Source organism: Haliotis asinina, chromosome 6 (genome assembly GCF_037392515.1).
Source record: "Haliotis asinina isolate JCU_RB_2024 chromosome 6, JCU_Hal_asi_v2, whole genome shotgun sequence".
Classification (NCBI taxonomy): Eukaryota; Metazoa; Mollusca; class Gastropoda; order Lepetellida; family Haliotidae; genus Haliotis; species Haliotis asinina.
In genome coordinates, this window is record NC_090285.1 from 53,917,599 (window position 1) to 53,939,150 (window position 21,552).

Consider the following 21,552-nt stretch of genomic DNA (forward strand, 5'->3'; position numbering starts at 1 on the left):
TCACTCACTCACTACTACTCCTACTGCTACTACTACTGCTACTACTACTACTACTACTACTACTACTACTACTTCTACTGTCACATAATGACGACGATTCACATTCGTCATTCATCCGATTCTTCTGATACTATCTCATTTATTAACAGTGTGCGTTGGTCGTTGAAGAAGAAGTTAATGCTTATCCTCATTCTCCCGTCAAAGCAAAAGTTTCATTTCATCCAATCAAGTGTCCGAGCCGGTCGTTGTTGCGTATCTACGATCACGTGATTAACCCGGAAGTTAAATCAAGGGGAGGAGGAAGTGCACGGAAAGAGGGTTACGCATTGCCTTATCGGTATTTAAACTTCATTTTATTCATCAAAATCCCGGGATTGTTTACTAGTTGTCTTGTTATATATACATGCATTTTGTTGTAGCTGTTTACTTGATTTGTTTTTAATTTTGGTACTTGTTCTGAACGCGGGACTTTGTTATGGTGAAAATGAGGAAGCCTGGTACGACTCACAATTCTGACATTTCCACTCCTCTGAAGTCATAGATTATCGCACGTGAATCATGCTCAGCGTAGCATAACGGCTTCACTTGTGGAATTGGGGCATCATTTAACAAAATCTAAATTATGATTAACCAATGATAGTATAGTAATAATGCTTTCATCAGTGTGTGGTTCTCAACTTCATCTCAACAAATGTCTAGGTTCTAATGATTTCGTAATATTTCCTTAAAAATCTGGCGTTGTGGATTGACAGATTTACTGCACAGTTGTTCAAAGTATATTCTAATAAAGAATCAATATGGTGACCAAAGCTTAAACCATGTTGATCACTTACTTGTTACTTGTTATTAATCAATTATTTGTCCATAGTATACTAGTAAATATGTAGTATGCATTGTGAGCTTAAAACTGTTATTTGTAATGGAAACTGCAACAAGTGCCATAGTAATTGCAGAAGTAACATACTCAAGGATGTGGTTTGATATTTGTCTGTTAGAATATGCTTACATGTCCGGAAAGGGTGCATCATATGAACTATTCCCAGTACTTCCTTGTTGAAATGTTAACAAAGTGACAAGTATTCAATTTCTTGAAACAAACTTATGTCTGAGTTTTGACCTAAGTTCAAGTTTTTGCTCACATTTGAGAAAATACAGGAACATGCATTTTCCAGAATGGACGGAAATCGGTAGGAAAGTCAAACTTAGTAGACAATCTGAGTTTTGTGGACAGATTTCTTCAGTGGTTTGAATGCAGCTGAGTTAAAAGTTCAGCTGTTTCAAATTTTCAAACTCAGTTTGAGATTTGAGTAAAAACTGAAGTTTGTTTCGAGAAATCGGGGCCAGGGTCAGTGCTCAACATGTGTATGTACTTGACTAGAAAAGTAGCCACTCCAGTGTTTAGTTTAGTCATTGTTTACAAGTATCGTGTGTATAATGTAATGTGTATTGGTTGTTCAGCCCCTAAACTGAGTAAATAAATATAATACTTTTCACCTAATAATACCTAATCAACACTAACATACACCTTTTGTACAGCTGTGGAGATTGAGTCCTGCATGAAAAATGGAAAACCAATTGTTGCATATCATGTTGCCAATTAACTATGTGTTGATTATGTAAACTGTAATATCAAACAACAATATTGCTGTCATGGTGTTAAATTGGATGTGTATTACCGAGACATCTGGTATAGCCGAGGTGCAGCAATTTCATGTGCAGTTTACTTTGCAAAGCTTATCTTTGTTGTGCTCAGATCAACCAATTTGGGTTTGAATGTAATACATGCTTCCCTTTGGTCTCCCATCCCAATTCAACCTTAAATGTATTTCCACATGATATAACTTAAATATAAGACAAACCAGTGTTTAACCGAACTTACTCATTGATGATATTCTAGCATGTCTATAGTATGATACTGAAATATAAGTAAAAACAGAATATTCCAAGTCAACTCACTGGTTATGTACCTTTTTTAACAAGAAGCTATGGAATGTTGACTTTGTCTGATTGGATCAAAGGGGACAGAGAGTATATTTTAAATTTGTCATGTTGATGTGCTGTTGTCAGATCATGTGGAAGGCTGCAGCTGGGAAGAATGTGCAGGTCAATGTGGCAGATGATGATGACTGGGAGACAGATCCGGACTTTGTGGTGAGTTATTGTTGTTGATGCCAATTATTAATGATAGATGCTGAATGGTCCCTTAATCCAATACTCTCCATATATGCTAGACAATCAGAAGTGGTAATTGTGCGGTGAATCAAACACTTGTAGTATGCTTCATAAACATGATAAGCACCAGGGGATTTCATTAACTGTTTTGAGTAAGTGACTTGTCAGAGAGTAAATAAGTAGGCACTGGTTTTATTGACCTTTGGTCACTGTGAGTGTCATGTAAATGGCACCCAAGTTGGAAAACGATTGTTGCTATCTAATCTGGCACCCTGTGAAAACCAGTATTTTATTATGGTTCTGTGGTGTGCCACTTTAAACAGGTTTCACTGTATTATGTATATGGAGTTAGTTGTCCATCAGCCTGGATGATAAATGGTATTACTGATAGATCTGCAGTTAGTGGACTTCAACATCCTTTACAGATTGATGTCTCGTATACATGGTAGATCCAGAAATTTGTTGTGAGAAATCATTTAAGCTTCCTATAGTTTTAATCCATAGTTTATGGAGCGTTATTGGGTTGGTATTTCACTACATGGAAATTTGTTGTGTTATGACAATATGGTTTCACATTCACTTTTTATCAGCTGACTACAAAAAGCCTTGGCTTTGTCACTTTTACATGTCAGGTAACTCCTGGAATAATCAGTAACCATGCAAGCAACAATTCAAAAAACTATGCATCTAATCTCTCACATTTTCTCCCCAGAATGATGTGAGTGAGCAGGAGCAGAGATGGGGTGCCAAGACGGTGGAGGGATCCGGACATCAAGAGTCACTGGAGTGAGTAAAGTTAAAAAAATAGGTGCATGTGATGAGATCTGTTGTTAGGAGGGATTCTGAACTTAAATAGCTGGTTTTCTTTTCACCAAGTTTGCCGAGAAGACTATTTATGATTTTGTTTACTGTCATGTCCAGTCTAAGTAAACTTAGTTTCAGTATTATTTGTTACACTCCTATACTGAGTATTTTTACAATATTCAGGGATGTCAGCTTGTGGAAATGTTAGCTAATGGTAACAATGTCAACAAACAGCCCTAAACATACGTAATGTACTAGGTCAAATATCTGTGTTTTATGTGGATTTTTGTTTGTTGAGAGATCAGTGTCTTTAACCGGGGAATTTTGTAGGTCCAGCGGAACACTAAGCAGTAGCTGTTGTGTGATTGGTTATATCTATTCATCCATCTTGCATTTGTTTGGACGGTCATAGGTCACACATAGGTTACCTGATGCGACCCCCTACAAGGATTTATTAGACTCAGTGTGGGAATGTAATGAACACTGAGACTAAGTTTACTGCGGCTGCTATTATGTCCAAATTTAGATATATGACGTTCAGCTTGGCAATAGAGACATCAGAACCCCATGTATCCTGTGTTGCTTCTGATCCTGTTTCACTACTACTGCTGCTGCTGCTGCTGCTGCTACGACTAGTACTGAGTACTACTGTTGTTGCTACTGTTAGTACTACTGCTGCTGCTGCTGCTACTACTAGTACTACTACTGCTACTGCTGCTACGACGACGACTACTACTACTACTACTACTAGTACTACTACTACTATGGTGGGGTAGCCTAGTGCTTTAAGTACTCCCTCTTAATGTTGAAGTTCTGAGTTTGATTCCCCACAGTGGTACAACAAAGTGTGCAGCCTAATCCTGGTGTCCTCTGCTGTTTCTCAGATAATCATGATAATGCTGCAATCATACACACTGCTACAACAACTAGATTTGTATCACTCTAGCACCCAGCCCACTTGACACAGGGAGACAATACCATCAACAGTGTATAAACTCTTTTGTCTTGTTCAGCTTGAAGAAACTGAGACAGGAGGTACAGAATGACGACAAAACTGCGAAGAAAGCAGAATTTGACAAAGGGCCAAAGGCATCGTACGGATATGGTGGATCATTTGGGGTGCAGGAAGACAGGATGGACAAGGTATGTTTGGAAATTAGAGAGTTGAGTTGGAGATGGAAAAAGCAGAATTTGACCTTATTTTTGTTGGTACGTATCTTTGGTATGTATCTTGGGAATGCCAACTTGTCAGTCTAAGGAAACTCAGCATTATTGGTTGCACTGCTTATACTGAGTCTAACAAACCCTAGTAGAAGGTCACGTCAGCTAACCTTTTCAGCTTGCCAATCAGAGCACAGCTTACCAAATCGTGAAAGTTGACATTCACATATACTTTTTGAACTGTTACCTCGAAAAAGTTTGTACCCGAATGATTCTGAATGCTATTTTAAGTACAATCATTTCAGAGTGATGCACATGGAGCACATCGCAACAGTGAGTAAACAGTCACTGAAAGTACAGTTATTGTCAATATGGTAATGGTAACCATGTCATCACAAAGCCCTGAGCATATATACTGCAGGTCAAATACCTGTGTTTTTGCAGATTTTTGTTCGTGGAGAGATTAGTCTCAGAGGAGAATTTTGTAACTCCCTTCAAACCCTTAACAGTAGCTGTTGGGTGACTGGTTAGATCTGTTCGTCTGTCTCGCATTTGACTGTGTTGTGTCGCCCAAAGGTTAGCTGAAGTGACCATCTGTGAGTGCGAGGGTTTGTTACACTCAGCATGGAAGTGTAGAGAATAATGCTGAGACTAAGTTTACATAGACTGGTCACCATGGGTGTAACCACTTGGTCCTCTCCTGTCATGCTGAAAAACACTGAACAGATACAGTGAAGTGATGGTCTGGACTGCGCACTTTGTTGAGATCTATTATAAAGAGGATCAGTCTTAGGCACTTTCATTTTCTGTGGTTGTAACCCTTTAATGCTACAGAACATTGTCCATTCTTCCAGTGATTTATCTGGGATTCTAAACATGATTCCAGGCCTCTGTCTCTTTTGTGGCACTGTTGCTATTCAAATCCAAGTTCTTTTAAAAGCCACAATATCTTATAGGTATATGCACATGAATTGGATAATTGTATTTCCAGTTTGGAATAGGAATAGCCATTTGATGCACACCAGGCCCAACCTTGGAGAAGATCTTACAAAAATACCACACTTCACCATTGTGTTACATCAACTACCTCTCAGATTCATACTTCCAACACATTGTTGGAAGCAGAATTGCTTGCCCAAAATTTGTGTTCAATAATATTAGGCTGCATAAAAAATATGAATGTTTCTTTGGCACATTGTTTTCTCAAGTGATGAGGGTAGTGGGACTTTTTCTAAATTTTTGATAAAAAAAATGTCACACTAGTTCTTAAAGATGCTCATTCTTATTGTGTACAAATTAATGATGCGGCCAAGTCAAAATTATTTTTTTCAAATAGCAATAAAAAATTGTTCCACAAACAAATAAAACTGATGCCCAGGAAGCATTTTACTTATTTATTTAGTCATATATTCCCTGTTTTGTTCATAGTCTGCTGTTGGTCATGACTACCAAGAGAAGTTGTCCAAGCACGCTAGCCAGACAGACGCTGCAAAGGGGTTTGGCGGCAAGTATGGTGTCCAGACTGACCGGAAGGACCAGGTTTGTACAGGTTCTTGAGAACACTATCAAACATATTAAGCCACAGTAAATTGTGCAGGGGTTCAAGAATCCTATCCTCCGATGCTCGGGACAAGTCAGTTTTCATTTCGGGCAGTCAGATTATGGTATCTTACTTGTCCATGGACTACTAGATTTCCACTTATGGTTTCTAACTGCAGATAAACTTGGATTTCATTTCATATCTGCTGATGATGTAGCTATTACATTTTGCAATAGTAGTAGTTTAGACCTATCGTTCTTTGAAATTTATCACTCTTAGATGAATAGTCCAGTAAACCTTAACATCAAACATTGTGTCATAAAATCAGGTTAGGTAGAACATTAGTCAGGACAAGTTACTTTCTTGAAGCCACTTGCCCTGTGGCAAGTCGCTTTTAAAAAAAATGTTCAACCCCTGTTGTGTGAATGATTTTTAAGGATGAAAGAAAGGAGAATGGTTTTTATTTTGGAGTAAGTATAGTTTTAGTTTACAGACACAATACAGATGTATGTCAGTGTGAAAGTATGTCGGTATGAAAGCATAATCATCGTGAGTGCAGCATGTACCCCCTCTAGTCTCACATGCACAATAGTGCAATAGTAAGGTGTCTGCCTATCACACTGGAGGCCTGGGTTCGATCCCCATTGGAGGCACCTAGGTTAAGGTCCCAAGGTGGGCACATTTGCATTGTATCCTTGGACAACATACCTAGATCCACATTGTCTCAGTTCACCCTGCTTAGAAAATGGGTACCCGTGAGGATGTGCTGGCAATGTGAATGTTCAGGTCATTGCATCTAACAGATCCCGAGGGCATCGGAAAAATATTGGAAGGTGTGATAACTGATAGTGTCTTATGACTGGGAATAGTTATGTTTGTAGCCCCGTCAGCAGGCATTGTGCCTGGACAGGATTGTCATAAAGCTGACTATTATTATTACATGCCCTCAGTGAGATTGTGTTTATCTTGTGTTTCAGTCTGCTGTGGGATATGAATATGAAGGCAAAACTGAGAAACATGCCTCAGCAAAAGGTAGTGTTAACAGTGTTAGTTCTTGAAGGTTCATGGAAAATGGAGACAGTTATCTACATTTTCAGCTTGACCGTCCTATTTACTACTTTTGTGCCCTTTTGAGTACGTGAAACCATTCATCACATGCTCAAAATCCCATTTTCAACTCATAAGTAATTCTCAGATTGTAATGGAAAGTTTATTGGACTTTGTCCTCTTATGAATAGTTCCATGTACAGTCTTGATATGAGTTATGATAATAATAATAATAATGCGGAAAATTTATTTAGCACTAATTCCCAGTACAAAGTGGATGCTACATGTGAGTTACGGTCTACATACTGTTGGTCGCTCACCCGTCCATCCAAATCCCACCCACACACTCCAGCAATCCATGCCTGACCGATAGTATCAGGCTGTAAGACTCACCGACTTGATATTCCACCTTAGGAGATCGATGCTTCTAATGAGGACCACTGATTGCCTGGTACCAACTGCTGTCATAAAGCTGGAATATAGCTGAGTGTGTCATTAAATGAGATAGATGCTCACTCACTCACCCACCCACAGACTCATTCACACTTTCACTGATGTTTTAGATCACTCTAAAGGGTTTGGAGGAAAGTTTGGAGTGCAGAAAGACAGACAGGACAAATCAGCTCTAGGCTGGGACCACCAAGAGAAGCTGGGAAAACATGAGTCGCAGACAGGTAAGATGTCAAAAGCTATAAACTATATGTACATATAATGCTTGGTGACTACTTGCATCATGTAGCTGACATGAGTGTCATTGACATGACATTGACAGTGACAGTGTCATTGACATGTAAGAGGAAAAATGTTTTTCCAGTGTGCAAGTTAAAACAAAATTTCCTCTCTCGTGTGGCATTGCTATAACCCTTGATCTTATATGCCACCTTTTCAACTGAGATGTCTGACTTTATCAGTTTGATATTTTGAATATACAAGTCAGTGATACCATAGTTCTAGTGCCCATAGCAACTATGTTTTGCTAATATACGGTAATAATTATTGTAATGTGGAACAGTCTAAGGATCCTCATTTTGATTTCAGGTGCATATTCTGCTGTTTTGACATATTTTTGAGAAAGGTTTCAGTAATGTACAGAGCCGTTTAAATACATGTTTTGCTGATGTCTGGGTTGAAGTTGAAATTGTAATGTGTGTAATCCAGATTACTCCCAGGGTTTTGGCGGCAAGTTTGGAGTCCAGAAAGACAGGCAGGACAAGTCAGCAGTGGGCTGGGAACACAAAGAGAAGGTGGAGAAACATGCCTCCCAGACAGGTGAGACTAGTAGGGATTATCCTAGGGGGAATCACATCACCCAGACAGGTGAGACTAGGGGGGATTATCCTTGGTGAAGTATGGGTCCCAGACAGGTGAGACTAGAGGGGATTATCCCTTAGGTGAAGCATGCCTCCCAGACAGGTGAGACTAGTAGAGATTATCCCTTGGGAAGCATGGCACCCAGACAGGTGAGACTAGTAGGGATTATCCCTTGGGAATCATGGCACCCAGACAGATGACACTAGTAGGGATTATCCCTTGGGAGGCATGTCACCCAGACAGGTGAGACTAGTGGGGATTATCCTTGGTGAAGTATGGCTCCCAGAGAGGTGAGACTAGTGAGGATTATCACTTGGGTGAAGTATGGCTCCCAGACAGGTGAGACTAGTAGGGATTATCCCTTAGGAAGCATGGCTCCTAGACAGGCAAGACTAGTAGGGAGCAGGAATCTCTCACCCACATGATATCTTCAGTTTGGTGAGGTTAACTCACTATACTAACCAATGAAAGTTCTGTGGTTTGTACCCTGTGCTTGGCACTCTGAGCAAATTAAGTTTTCAGTGATCCAAACCAGGTGGTCAAAAAGTAACACTTGCTTGCTGTGCGTCATTATTCCATTATGGCCTTGATTGCCACAGGCATGTATGGCCTTGATTGCCCCTCACACTTATGGCCTTGATTGCCCCTCACACTTATGGCCTTGATTATTGCTCACATATATGGTCTTGATTGCCACTCACACATAGGCCTTGATTGTTGCTCACACATATGGCCTTAATTGCCACTCACAGGCATGGCCTTGATAGCCACTCGTGGGTATGGCCTTGATAGCCACACACATGTATGGCCTTGAATGGCACTCACAGATATGGCCTTGCTTGGTGCTCACAGATATGGCCTTGACTGTTGTTCACAAATATGGCCTTGATTGCCATTCATGGTTATGGATTGATTGTGGCTCACAGAAATGGCCTTGATTGTCACTCACATGTATGGCCTAGTTGCTGCTGGGCACAACACCCTCATATGCTTCAGATCACTGATGGTCATGCTATATTGTGGTCTGTTAGACTTTCCATCTGTGAACCGCTAGCATCATTCACTCATTGTCTTACTCTGCCATGTTCCAGATCACTCTAAAGGGTTTGGAGGGAAGTTTGGTGTGCAGAAGGAGAACATGGACAAGTCAGCTTTAGGCTGGGACCACCAAGAGAAGCTAGGGAAGCACGAGTCACAGACAGGTAGGTCAGCAAGGAAGGGCCGTTCACCAGCAGTGAAGGGGTACCTGATAGGATTATTAACCCTCTAGTTCCCCACCGACAATTTTTGTTGTATACTGTCCAGGGAGATGAGAATGTTATTTAGGGGCATATTGATCTATTTGTGATAATGAAGATCTGTCAATGATTGTGCAAATTGATTATTTAATTTCCTAAATATTGTAGGATGTGATTATCAACCTTCTTTTTCCTTATGGCCAGCTGGGGTAGTATATTCTCCAGGGATATGAGAATAAAACTTAAAGACGTATTGATCCATTGATTATAATGAAGATCGTTCAGCTTTGTACAGGTGCATTGGATCAGGTTTTGGAAAGTGTCTGTTTTGATTATATAATTTGCTTAATATTGTTGACTCCGGACTTTCAGTCATTGTCTGATGTGAACTGGTTTCAGATCACTCTAAAGGGTTTGGAGGGAAGTTTGGTGTGCAGAAAGAGAACATGGACAAATCAGCTGTTGGCTGGGATCACAAGGAGAAAGTTGAAAAACATGAGTCTCAGACAGGTGCTTGTCTCACAGTCGATACATTTATGGCCCTTGGATTGGAAATGTATTTCTGATCAAGCCTTTGAACACCTGGATAAAGTTAAACATCATTTGATGTTGTGCTTCATATACAAACACCATGAATCAACTTTTGAGATAATTATTGTTATTGTCAGCATGCTTGGTGTAAAAGGCAACTAATGGGACTGGGTGGTCAGGATCACTGACTTGGTTGACACATGTCATCATATCCCAGCTGCATAGATCTATGGTCATGCTGTTGATCCAAACTGAGTTATTTACAGAGTGCTGCTATATAGCTGGAATATCACTGAGTGCATTGTAAAACTGAACTCACACCAGAAACAGGCTTCACGCTTTGTACCCATGTGGGGAATCAAAGCCAGGTCTTGGACATGTCAAGCAAACTCTTTAACTACTAGTCTATCCCATCGCCCCTGTTTCAGCAGAAACTTGATTTGCATTGTCATGATATTTGTTATGGAGCTGCAACAAGTATTGTCAAACTATCACTATTTGCAATAGTTCATACTTTCTTGTATGCTTGCTAACATGGAGCAGTGGTGTGTTTTCTTGAAAGCAGTGCCATTGATAAACCCTTGAAAACTGCACATGTGAAGTGTCAACCCAGCTATGATATACATGAATGTGGCCCATTTTTGTTCAGACCATTTTCTCTTCCAAGGTGTCTGAAGGATCCTTGCTACGAAATGGTCTGTGGAAAAGGCACACTGAAATCAGATCTAATTTTAAACATGGTCGTCACAGCATGTAGTGTGAAGAAATGCTGGGATGCCAGAGATCAGTCACCCACAGTTGCCATGGCAGTCATCAAAACATAACAAGCATACAGAAACGTGTACTACTTTTAAGATTTTGCTTGACTTGTCCTTTCATTTGGATGCTCAGGCTTCAATTTGAAAATGCTAATGTTAAACTGATTATTATTAATTTGAATTGCATGCAGATTATTCAAAAGGATTTGGTGGGAAATTTGGTGTTCAGAAAGACAGACAAGACAAGACTGCAGCTGGTTATGACAGCATCGAAAAGACCGAACTTCATTCCTCCCAGGTCGACATGAAGAAAGGCTTTGGGGGAAAGTTTGGTGTGGAAAAAGACAAGATGGACAAGGTATGCACAACTGCTTGTAAAGTTATAAGGAATATCACACTTCAAACCGAATGGGGACACAATGGTCTAAATGCATGTGTCTTAGCTTTCCAAGGGCAGTTGTCAGTTCACTGTGAGTTGTGCCCCCTATGCTCACCAGTGCCCTATCATCATGGCCCCTTATACCAACAGTGGTGTCATGGTTTCGTAAAGTTATGTCTTTGAACATGGACTTAAGTCTGGTACTCATTGACCATTTTTCAGCATTTTTCAATGCCATACCCAGTTCCTTTCCAAAGCATGAGAACATTTGTGTAATGAGTGAACCAGTTGCCTGTGTGCTTTGCAGAGTTATGTCCCTTATGTGTGTCAATGCCAGAAGAAACATCAAATGCAAGAGAATGTTTTTCTAAAATTGTTTGCATTGTGGGTTTCACCAAAGTAGAAGATGTTAGAGACATGTATTGCTCTTTACACATGAGGCTAACAATCCTTGACACTACTGAAGTACCATTCAAAATAATATGTCAGCTGTCAACTCATAATTTGTTTTCTGTTTTGTTAAGCAGTGTAATAATCAGTGGCATTGGAAGTGTCTTTATCATTGCAAATGTTTAGAGGCAAGTATTATGGATGACTTCTTCTTCTTTATTTTATGTTACAACGATTCTGTGCTATTCCTTGCCCCTCCGTCAAGTGAGAAATAGCTCAGAAATGTTGTGACATACAATAAAGAAGAGAAAAGGCGTTCAACAACCCATGCTTGCCATAAAAGGTGACTGTGTTTGTTGTAAGGGGATCGGGTGGTCAGGCTTACTGACTTGATTTACACATGTCATTGGTTCCCAATTGCGCAGATCGATGCTCTTGTTGTTGATCACTGGATTGTCTGGTCCAGACTTGATTATTTTACAGACCGCCGCCATATAGCTGGAATATTGCTGAATGCGGCGTTAAACTAAACTCACTCACTCACTCACTCAATAAAGAAATTGTCATTCGTAAAACTTGCCTTTCACTTTAATACCTAAATGTCTAAATGCATTTCAAGAACTTCATGATATATATTTGACTGTATGTACAGGTGATCTACAGGGCAATTGAGTGACCATAATTGTCCATTATGTAGATATTCTGAATTTGTTTCTTCAGAATGCGGGTACTTTTGAAGATATGCAAGGTGCTTCCACCAGTTACACAAAAACAAGAGCTGATTCAAGTAAGTTGGCATCTGCAATTATGATAAAAAAAAGAATAATTATTGATTAACTGACGGATGCTTGGACCTGCTGGCTGATCCATGTACAAGACACCTGTGGAATAGAGTATTTTCCCAGCAACACTGTAAATGAGATGACAGTGGGTTTAGAGATTGAGTGGTTTGACATGATTGTGCACAATGGATCAGTGGTCACAATATCAATCACTGTCTTGTCTGATCCAAACTTAATACCCTAATGAAATTGGATGAAATGGTAGGGATCATGTAGAAGACCAGTGTCGCTTTTATGTGACATTGGACAAACAGGCTGCGATGAACAGGAAGGTATTAAATGAGGCTTAAAACCGAGTGACACTGGATGTTTCAGGTTCAGAAGGTGCTAAGAGTCTGAAGGCTCGGTTTGAGAACATGGCCAAGGCTGGGGAAGAAGAAGGCAGGAAGAGGGCTGAGGAAGAGAGGGCAAGGAGAGAGGCACGGGAGAAGCGAGAGCAGGAGGAACAGAAGAAACAGGTGGAGGTAGGTGAAGTAGAGTTACCTCCCTTTACATGAGTCATTTTTGTTGAAATGGGAGACAAGTTGAAATGGATTTCAGCCTCGTGTTTCAAATAGTCTACATGTTCCATGTTCTACATGTGGTGAAGTTTGCTTTTTCTCCCAACATTATGCGACACAGTTCTCAGTATGAGTCAAGTTGTTCCCTTTCGGAAGCTAAACATTTCTTCAAGCTTACGATTGGTGTGTCACAGATTACTGTTCTGTGAAACATGATTTTCACATACCATTCCCTTTAATATTGATATCTCTGTTTTGTATGAAGATAGGTTTAAACTTGTTGGTAGTTCCTTCATAAGTATCTGCAACTGTTTCACAACGTATCCTGTTTCCAGGCTCGTCTAGAACAGGAGAGGTGGCAAGAAGAAGAGAGGCAGTCCAAGGAACCGGAGCCGGAGGCAGAACCTGCTGCACAGGAACCAGAACCAGAACATGTTCCAGAAGATGTGTACAATACTGCTGACAACTATGAGCCAGATGATACGTACCACACGGCAGAAGATGTTGCAGCGACAGTGCAGGAAGAAGAGGATGTGTACAACGATGCCAGCCCTGGAGGTGGAGATACAGGCATTAGTGCTGTAGCTTTATATGACTATCAGGCTGGTAAGTCTTCCAGATCCATCCAGTTATCAACATGATAATACTTCATATTTCCCTTGGGGGTACCATCTGTCAAAAACGGCAGCTGTCCAATCAGTAAATTGTCAACACTGGCATAAATCTTGGTCGTGTGCATGGCTAGAACATTTTCATCATTTAAAAGCTCTGCAGTCTGGCAGCTGTCAATTCCAAATCCCGAGATGAAATAATCTGCCCCAACACGTGTTTATATAGTACTCAGCAATGTCCAATCCAGCTCCTGGTGAGGAGTCTGACAGATGTTTATTGTCACTAATGAATCCTGCGTGAAAATAAGAAGGGACTAAGAGCATGCAGAAGCCATCACACATGAAGTAACTACAGACAAAGATAACTTAATCTTTGTTCAGTATCTGTATACCAGTACTTGTAGCAATGTGTTGATTCAGCATGTTTATATTATTAAGTGAATATGAGTTCAGTTCTAGTCATGAGTAACCATGTCAGGTTTACAATCTGTAATGCTGTCTAAACCGGATTATTTCTTCAGTCCCAGTGAGTGCTGGTTTAGACAGCTTCCATGGGTATCATGGGTATCTGTTATCATGGGTATCTGTTATCATGGGTATCTGTTATCATGGGTATCTGTTATCATGGGTATCAGAGATGTCAAATTTCTGCAGATTCGTGGAAATTGGCGGATTTAAATGCAAATCAGTTGATCTTGAGATTCGTCTACATGTGAGGAGAAATAATTTATTGGTAGTGAGGTCACACTTATCAATGTCAAGTACCCACATCTGTGTCTCTTGGGCTATCAAATTTCAGAATTTCACATCACATAAAACTGATTATAAAATTGGTAAACAAAGCCATGCTTCCACTTTCCTAACTGCTTTCTATGCTAACATGACACTGGATCACTTCGGTCAATGCAGCCGATAAGAATCGCTGTTTTAGTCATACATCGGTAAATGCAAATGGCAGCGCAAGTGACAAAAGTTTCTTTCAGCAATTTGGTGAAATATGGTGAAAATCTGATCCGTGATCAAGAATTGTTATTGAGTGATATCGATAAAAAAGTGAGGAATAAATTCAGGTGGGAATTGCTTGAAAAAAAGTACCTGTCAAAGTAAAACACTTCAAGGAAATATCAGAAAGTTTCTCAAGTTTTGGAAAGCATCCCTTTGGGTATTGTAATAGTAATGATTCTCTTTGGAATTATTTTGATAAAGAATATGATACACATTTTGATTCAAGTGAGAACAATATTTTATGGACAACTTCTGTAATTGTGTGAGTGTGATGTTTCGATACAGATTCTTGTACAATGTATCGAGGTGTAGCACTCACGCAGGTAAAGAAGTCATTATCCATTGAATATTGGTGAATTTGCTTGACAATAATACAAGAATCTGTATCAAGAGATTGCACTCATGCAATGAAAGAAGTTGTTATCCATAAAACTTTGTTCTCATTTGTATGTCTCAGCTTCTAAAGTGCTTCTCAAACAAGTTACATTTTGATTCAAATATTTGTCTTGTTTTGCAGCTGATGAAGATGAACTCAGCTTTGATCCAGATGATATCATCACTAATATTGAAAAGGTAATTATCACAGTTTGTCTTGTATTTATGGCAGCTAGATTGTTCATTCCATGCCTTAACTGAGAATTCTAGCATAACATTGTGTGATACTCAGTTCTGATTGCTTGAGAGATCTCCAAAACCGTACTTTAATTGCAGTTTAAGGACCCTAATTTAAGTGACTGATTCACTGGGTATGAATACAGTGAACACGTTGACCCTGTTGTTTGTAAACAAACATGTCAAACATCAATGATTTCTACCTCAGCGGTATCTTTGATGTTTTTGAAGTAAAATGTGAATGGTTTAAAGTAGAATTTTTTAAGTCTAATCCCTTTGAAGAAACTTAAAGGCAGGAAAATTCGTCAGTAGTGCAAAAGCGGCAGTATTCTGCCATGCATCAAGCTGGGCCTAGATCTAGCAGGCATGACATCGTCAAGACACGTTTGCCATCCTGTCCCATCCTGTCAGCTTTCACCCAGGCCATTAAGTCTGGGCCTTCCACTTCCACTGTCAGTGTTTCCCACATAAAAGCTGACATGAAGGTCTTTTCCAAATTTGGATTAGTAGTGTGGTTATCGACAATTACTTTCTTGCATAAAGTTGGGGGTGACTAAACTTACTGAGTTCATGGCTTGAGTTGAGTCAAATGGATTGTCCTATAATGAGGGAGATTAATAACTGCTGGAGAAAAATCAAAGAATTGGACTTGCTCACAATATAAACTGTATTTTTGTTAGTTATTTGCGCTACGTGTTACAAATAAAATCACATTTGTTCCTGAAATGAAGCATTTATGTTGTTAAAAATGTCTTATTTTGTTAACCTGTCCCACAACTGGACGATTCCAAGAGATTTCCATGAAAAAGGCCCTTTCAAACTCAAAGAGTTTGTATTTAAAATGTCAGTCAGGCTATAATGAAAATATAGCTAGTCTGTTTTCAATTTTGTTGTCGTTTATCATAGATTAAATCTGTTAAATATTCAATTTAAAAAACACACGCTTATGTGATTGTTTTTTTTTTAAATTACATTTAGCAGACTTAAATCAACAATAAAGTACCTCAAAATTGAAAACAGTGTAGCTTTATCTTCTAATTCTAAAGCCCTTCATTTTCTATATTCTAATGACATCACAATACACAATTCATTTTCTATATTTAATGACATCACAATACACAATTCATTGTCTATATTCTAATGACATCACAATACACAATTCATTTTCTATATTTAATGACATCACAATACACAATTCATTGTCTATATTCTAATGACATCACAATACACAATTCATTTTCTATATTTAATGACATCACAATACACAATTCATTGTCTATATTCTAATGACATCACAATACACAATTCATTGTCTATATTCTAATGACATCACAATACACAATTCATTTTCTATATTTAATGACATCACAATAAAGCAAAACAATATTGCTTTCAGATTGACGATGGATGGTGGCGAGGTGAATGCCATGGGAAGATTGGCCTGTTTCCTGCAAATTATGTTGAAGAAACAAAGTGATCTCCCTTTGCAGAATGCTGAAATTGTTCTAATTCTTTGTTATGGTAGAAAACGAAGACTCATGCAGCAATTACAATGAAAGAAATGATCAAGTTCCTTACAGTGTTATTATTTCAAGTCCATGTGATTTTGTCACTAATATCAACAGTTATTTTCATAAGCTTTTTATACAGTTTGATATCATATTTATACACCATAGGCACTGACTGGATGTTCTGTAGCATTGTAATTCAGTGTGCAGAGTTACCTACCTTTGCCTTGCCAGGATCCATAATTTTGTTAACATATAACCTAGGTATAACTGTGCTTGTATTACACCTCAGCGGTGAGCATCTATGAACTCTCGTCTCACAATCAGCTGACAGGCTTGGTTGTAACGGAAATACGTGTGAAGCAGCACTAAACCAATTCATCATGAGAAGATACGGAACCCGGCAAGGGTGAAACCCTGGAAACAAACAGGGTAATTGCCATGTTTTGACCTAATTAGCTTCACTTTACTGTTCATGTTAGTCAAAATGTGAAGAATCTTATCAGAATTACTTTTCTGATACAAGACACGAATATATTTGTCAGTCTGAGCCATTCATCATATCATGTGACTTACGTCTGAGTGCTCAAATGCATTTTGAAAGCTTAACTTCAGATCATGACCAAACAGATTCATTGATAGATACTGTTGTAAGTCTTTTAGTCAAATAATGAAGTCATTTTGTACAGGAGATAACTTGGCTCCTTTGCATTTCTAGATGTTATGAACTGTTAACTCAATCATGACTGAGCTTTTGATTAAAGGAACATCAATATATCAAACTATTAAAATTCTTGTGGGGAACTAAATCTGATGTTCTACAGCTCTACACACTGATGGTCCGTTCTGTGAGGGTTCTAATAAAGATCAGTCATTTTTATTCGGTATTTCTTGGTGCCAGTGACAAGATTTTGATGATAATCTGAACAGTTCTTCTCTTTTGTGTCCAAAGTGTGAATGATATAATTAATGCATCTTCAGTATTAGTGTGAGTGCATGCAGTGTATAAAATAAGCCAAAAACCCAGTCAGACATCAGGATATTAACATCAAAATGGTCACAGCCCAAAATAGATTTAACCAGACCAGCCACAAAGAATCCGCTCAGATGTATGAACATTTAAAATTTACACCAAACCATCATGCTGGCTGGCTGTAAATTCAAACCGTCTGTCACAAATCTAGCCCATCTCGGGCAGATATACTGACTCTGTTTCATACACTGGTGTATGTTACCATATAACAGGGCTGTAACAGTTCAGATCCAGTGATTGTATCTTGCCACTTATGTCTCAGAACAGACTTGTAAAGTCCCTTTTTTTGACTTCTGTACTTCAAAAATGAAGTCAGATGATATGTTTTGAACTTAAATAATGCAAAAGTCATTTTATTGTTGTGGATGTTATTTTAAACCCTGTTGTCTCAGAGCACTCATCTGTAGCCCAAAGGGAAAACCATTGGAGTAATACTGTATTTGTTTGTGTGCATTTCTACTCTTGTTGACATCAGTATTTTTTAATCATGGTGGTATAGAAATGAAACCAAACTGTTTCAAGCAGGCATCTTTCATTTTACTTGGGACTCAGTGTGGTAGCCTAGTGGTTGCAACATCCCGAGTCGCACAAAAGACACGGTTTGATTCCCCACATGGGTACTTTATGTTAAGCCAATTGTCCTCAGCTGTGATATGGCTGGAATATTCAGTGTTTGCGGTAGGGTTTGTACAAGTGCATGCACAAATAATATTATAAGCATGTAGTTCGAATCTTTTGCGCTTGAAATTTTCACAGCAGTCATGAAGAATTTCAAACTTTATTGTTTTTAGATATCTTGCTGTTTTAAGCTACTTTTTATTTTTTAAATTCTGATTGAAATTTTTTGGCGTTTCCATGGCAACAAGTTTGGACATGGTGAAACCTTTCCATACTTTCCTTCCACTTTTCTATATACACACCAAAACATCTGGCATAATCGTAACTTTAAGACATGTTCATGAAGGATATTTTTGCCATTGCAAGGGATGTTGATGATTTTGACTTCTTGTTAAAATTAAGTAGATCAGAGCCTATGCATCCAAAACACACACGCAAAATATTTTTTGCATGTTTTTTATTTTTTTTGCATGGATAATGCAAATTTCTGCATTAATGCGAACACTGAATATTGCCAAAAGCAGCGTGAAACTATGCTCACTCAGTCATTTTGCAAGGGCAATGATGTTCAGTGAAAGGTTCACCTGTCATGACATTCACAGAGGTTTTGTCTCATGTTCTCTTCGAGACATGATAACTTGATAAAATTTCTACTACAGCACAATAAAAGCTGAGTTTACACCAGCCTTGCAACTATAACATCCGACTGGGAAGGTGGTCAGAACCCTTAAGCATTATTTGCACCAGAATACATGTAGAAATAATATTGTATTGTACAGCCCTGTTTAGCAAGTGGAGCAATAGATGTTGTACTGGCTTGTTCGTGTTTCATTCTTACATGAAACCAGGCAGCAATTGTCTGCTTTGTGCAACCTGGTCACATTGCATGATCCTCGTGTCTGGGTAACTGTTACAAGTCAAGCAATAGTGAAAATGAGAGCGTCTTGGGGTCACACATAACTTAACGTTTCAGGATAAAGGAGAAATATGTTATAAAGGTATTTAGATAAATACAGTATTGGATGAAATAAACATGAAAACTCAGAAAAGGTCTTTAATGTATTTGCTTGATATGTCTCAGTGTGGAATAAAACTGAAGCGTTAATGAGGTAGCTATGATTTCAGTGCTTTTACAATGAGACCATTGTTATATCTTCAGAAAGATATTTAGAGCATTCAAGTGACATTGACTTTATAAAGACTGAATTTTACTTTGATGCAAAGGATAGAAGTGACCCATTTCCAAAAGATAATTCTTTGATGGCACCTGCTTTAGCCTGTCATTCAGTTTCAGATTCACAAGCAAAAATATTTGTTTATTGAACTGACTTTTCACAGTACAGTTATATTGCGAAAATGTTTTTCAAAGTGCTGTATCTTCGATTTACTCAGTTGCCAGTGTATGGTAATGCAGTATTTGTCTTAACCCTGAAAAGCTGCAGACCTTAAGAACCCAGAACCATAACATAAAAATGTGTAGGCCTTTTAATATGAAAATAATACTTAGTCATTGGAGATGAAACAGGACCTTCAGAAACCAAGAGCTGTGTATCCAAGTGGCTTTCAGCTGGCTTTGGACTTAATGACCAAAGTTAATTTCATATGTTCAGGTAAATGTGTGACTACCTAAAGTGTGTGCCAGTCTTGCTGCCAGATATTTTTGTTTGAAAGCGACATGAACCAGCATACCAAAACAGGTGTATTTTGTACTTCCATATATTTACATTCAGATGTACCATAAATGTGAAAGCCTTTTACAAACACTCCAAGTAGGATAGCTGCAATGTATGTATGTATATATACTGTGTCTCATTGTATTTCTATGTATATGTATTGAAACGTTTGTAATACAATTTTATATTAATGTCAGTGAATGGAATGAAATATATTCCAAGCTCTTTGACAGGTTTTATATACCATTGTACAATGTAGATATAATGACCTGTATCACATTATCCAGGTATTTGGAGGTAATGATTAAAAAAGAATTCTTTAAAACTTATCTAGGCCAGAAGTTAAACTATCTCTTTAGCAAAGCTCTAAATTTTGAAATTAATTCATATACATTTTGGCAGGTCCAATCTTTTTATTTCTTACATGATACTTGTGAGAAATATTTTCAAAATTGCAAGTAAATTGATTTGTATAGTTTGTTATGTTTTTGTTTCTACTTACATGCTGTTATCCACACCACTGATGATTGCTGTAATGATCCTTGTCTATATACTCCTTTTAAAATTTTGTTTCAATTATGTATTTATCACTTTGTTTTATCATTTCTCTGTCAAAATTGTGTAACACCTTTTTATCTACATTATTAGCATTTTTATGTTGCAGCATTTGTCAGACATAAGGCAAACTATTAGCCTTTTCATGTTCTAAATTGCTAACATTGGAATGAAGAATCCCAAACTGGCCAACCCCGAAATATTTAACAGCCTTGAGTCTGTGTTATAGCTTCCTGTATTAGACAAATACATGTATCTGAATGGATTGAATGCAGGAGACAGGTGTAGATATTCATCATCTGAATGTATCAGCAGTTTTTGTTAATGAAAATGCAGTAAAGATTTCTTGTATCAAGGCCACACATCAGCACGGCCGTAGCCCAAACATTGTCATATGTGAGACAATAAGGAATATTAATGGTGAATGTAAAGGGCTGATTCGTACAACAAAATAAAGGGAGATAACTGCAACAGGAAGCCTTCTTTATGTATAAACAACACAGGCTGGATTTTCTTCTGTGCTTTTGAATAAGCTTTTCTCTATGCAGTTGCTATGGGAGTGTTCAAGTTGACATAACTGTAAGAGTTACCTCCCTTTACAGAGTAGTCTGTGCATTTTATCAGTCACGGTGTGTTTGAACTGAAAGATTATGTAAGCTTTATGGTTGATTGGGCACATTGAACAAATTATATGATAAAATAAAAAATATTTTGTCTCATGTTGTGTTGTTATCAGTATGTCAGAGGTCATGATGTTTTATAATGGATTTTGAACAACAATTCTACTGAAATGAGCCTTGACCCACTCGCAGAGTGAGGCACCTTGTATCCAGCCCAAAAAGTCAGCAGTCTAACCCTCAGGGCCAGCACGGCTTCCATATAAATAGAAGTGTGACAATTGATCCTTGTGAACCACTCTGAGGAGTGCCAACTGACTTAGCTCTTGTGGCCAAAAGCTGTGAACACAAAACACAGGAATGGCAAAAATTGATTTTCCTTTCTTCCTGTAGCTCAGCCAGGGTTAGACACTGTTCGTTATATCTAACTGCATGCCATATTGGGCTAGAAGCTTGTTCAGCACACTAGGCGAAAAAGATTGATAATTTGAAATACACCTTATCATTAATCGGAAAACTATTAATGACTAGGGATATTTGACATCACTGTTGAAAGAGTTTAGTTTTAAACCGCCCCCAACAGCATTCCAGGTATATGGCACCGATCGGTAAATAATAGTCTGGACCAGACGATCATGTGATCAACA

General features: G+C 38.4%; 1 protein-coding gene across 6 annotated transcripts; it reads left to right on the forward strand.

Moving 5' to 3' along the window:
* The first annotated feature begins 260 nt into the window (after positions 1 to 260).
* On the forward strand, positions 261 to 21,007 carry LOC137286441 (src substrate protein p85-like). 6 transcript variants are annotated; one of them, XM_067818307.1, is made up of 16 exons: positions 261 to 337; positions 2,068 to 2,151; positions 2,885 to 2,958; positions 3,990 to 4,119; positions 5,566 to 5,676; positions 6,655 to 6,709; positions 7,288 to 7,398; positions 7,883 to 7,993; positions 9,127 to 9,237; positions 9,673 to 9,783; positions 10,754 to 10,920; positions 12,052 to 12,118; positions 12,489 to 12,637; positions 13,009 to 13,279; positions 14,807 to 14,862; positions 16,298 to 21,007. In XM_067818307.1, the coding sequence occupies exons 2-16, from the start codon at positions 2,071 to 2,073 to the stop codon at positions 16,376 to 16,378; spliced, it is 1,686 nt and encodes a 561-aa protein (XP_067674408.1). In that variant the 5' UTR covers positions 261 to 337; positions 2,068 to 2,070; the 3' UTR covers positions 16,379 to 21,007. The 6 variants fall into 6 exon arrangements, with proteins under 6 accessions (XP_067674408.1, XP_067674410.1, XP_067674409.1 ...); XM_067818309.1 differs by lacking the exon at positions 9,673 to 9,783; XM_067818308.1 differs by lacking the exon at positions 7,883 to 7,993.
* The last annotated feature ends 545 nt before the right edge of the window (positions 21,008 to 21,552 follow it).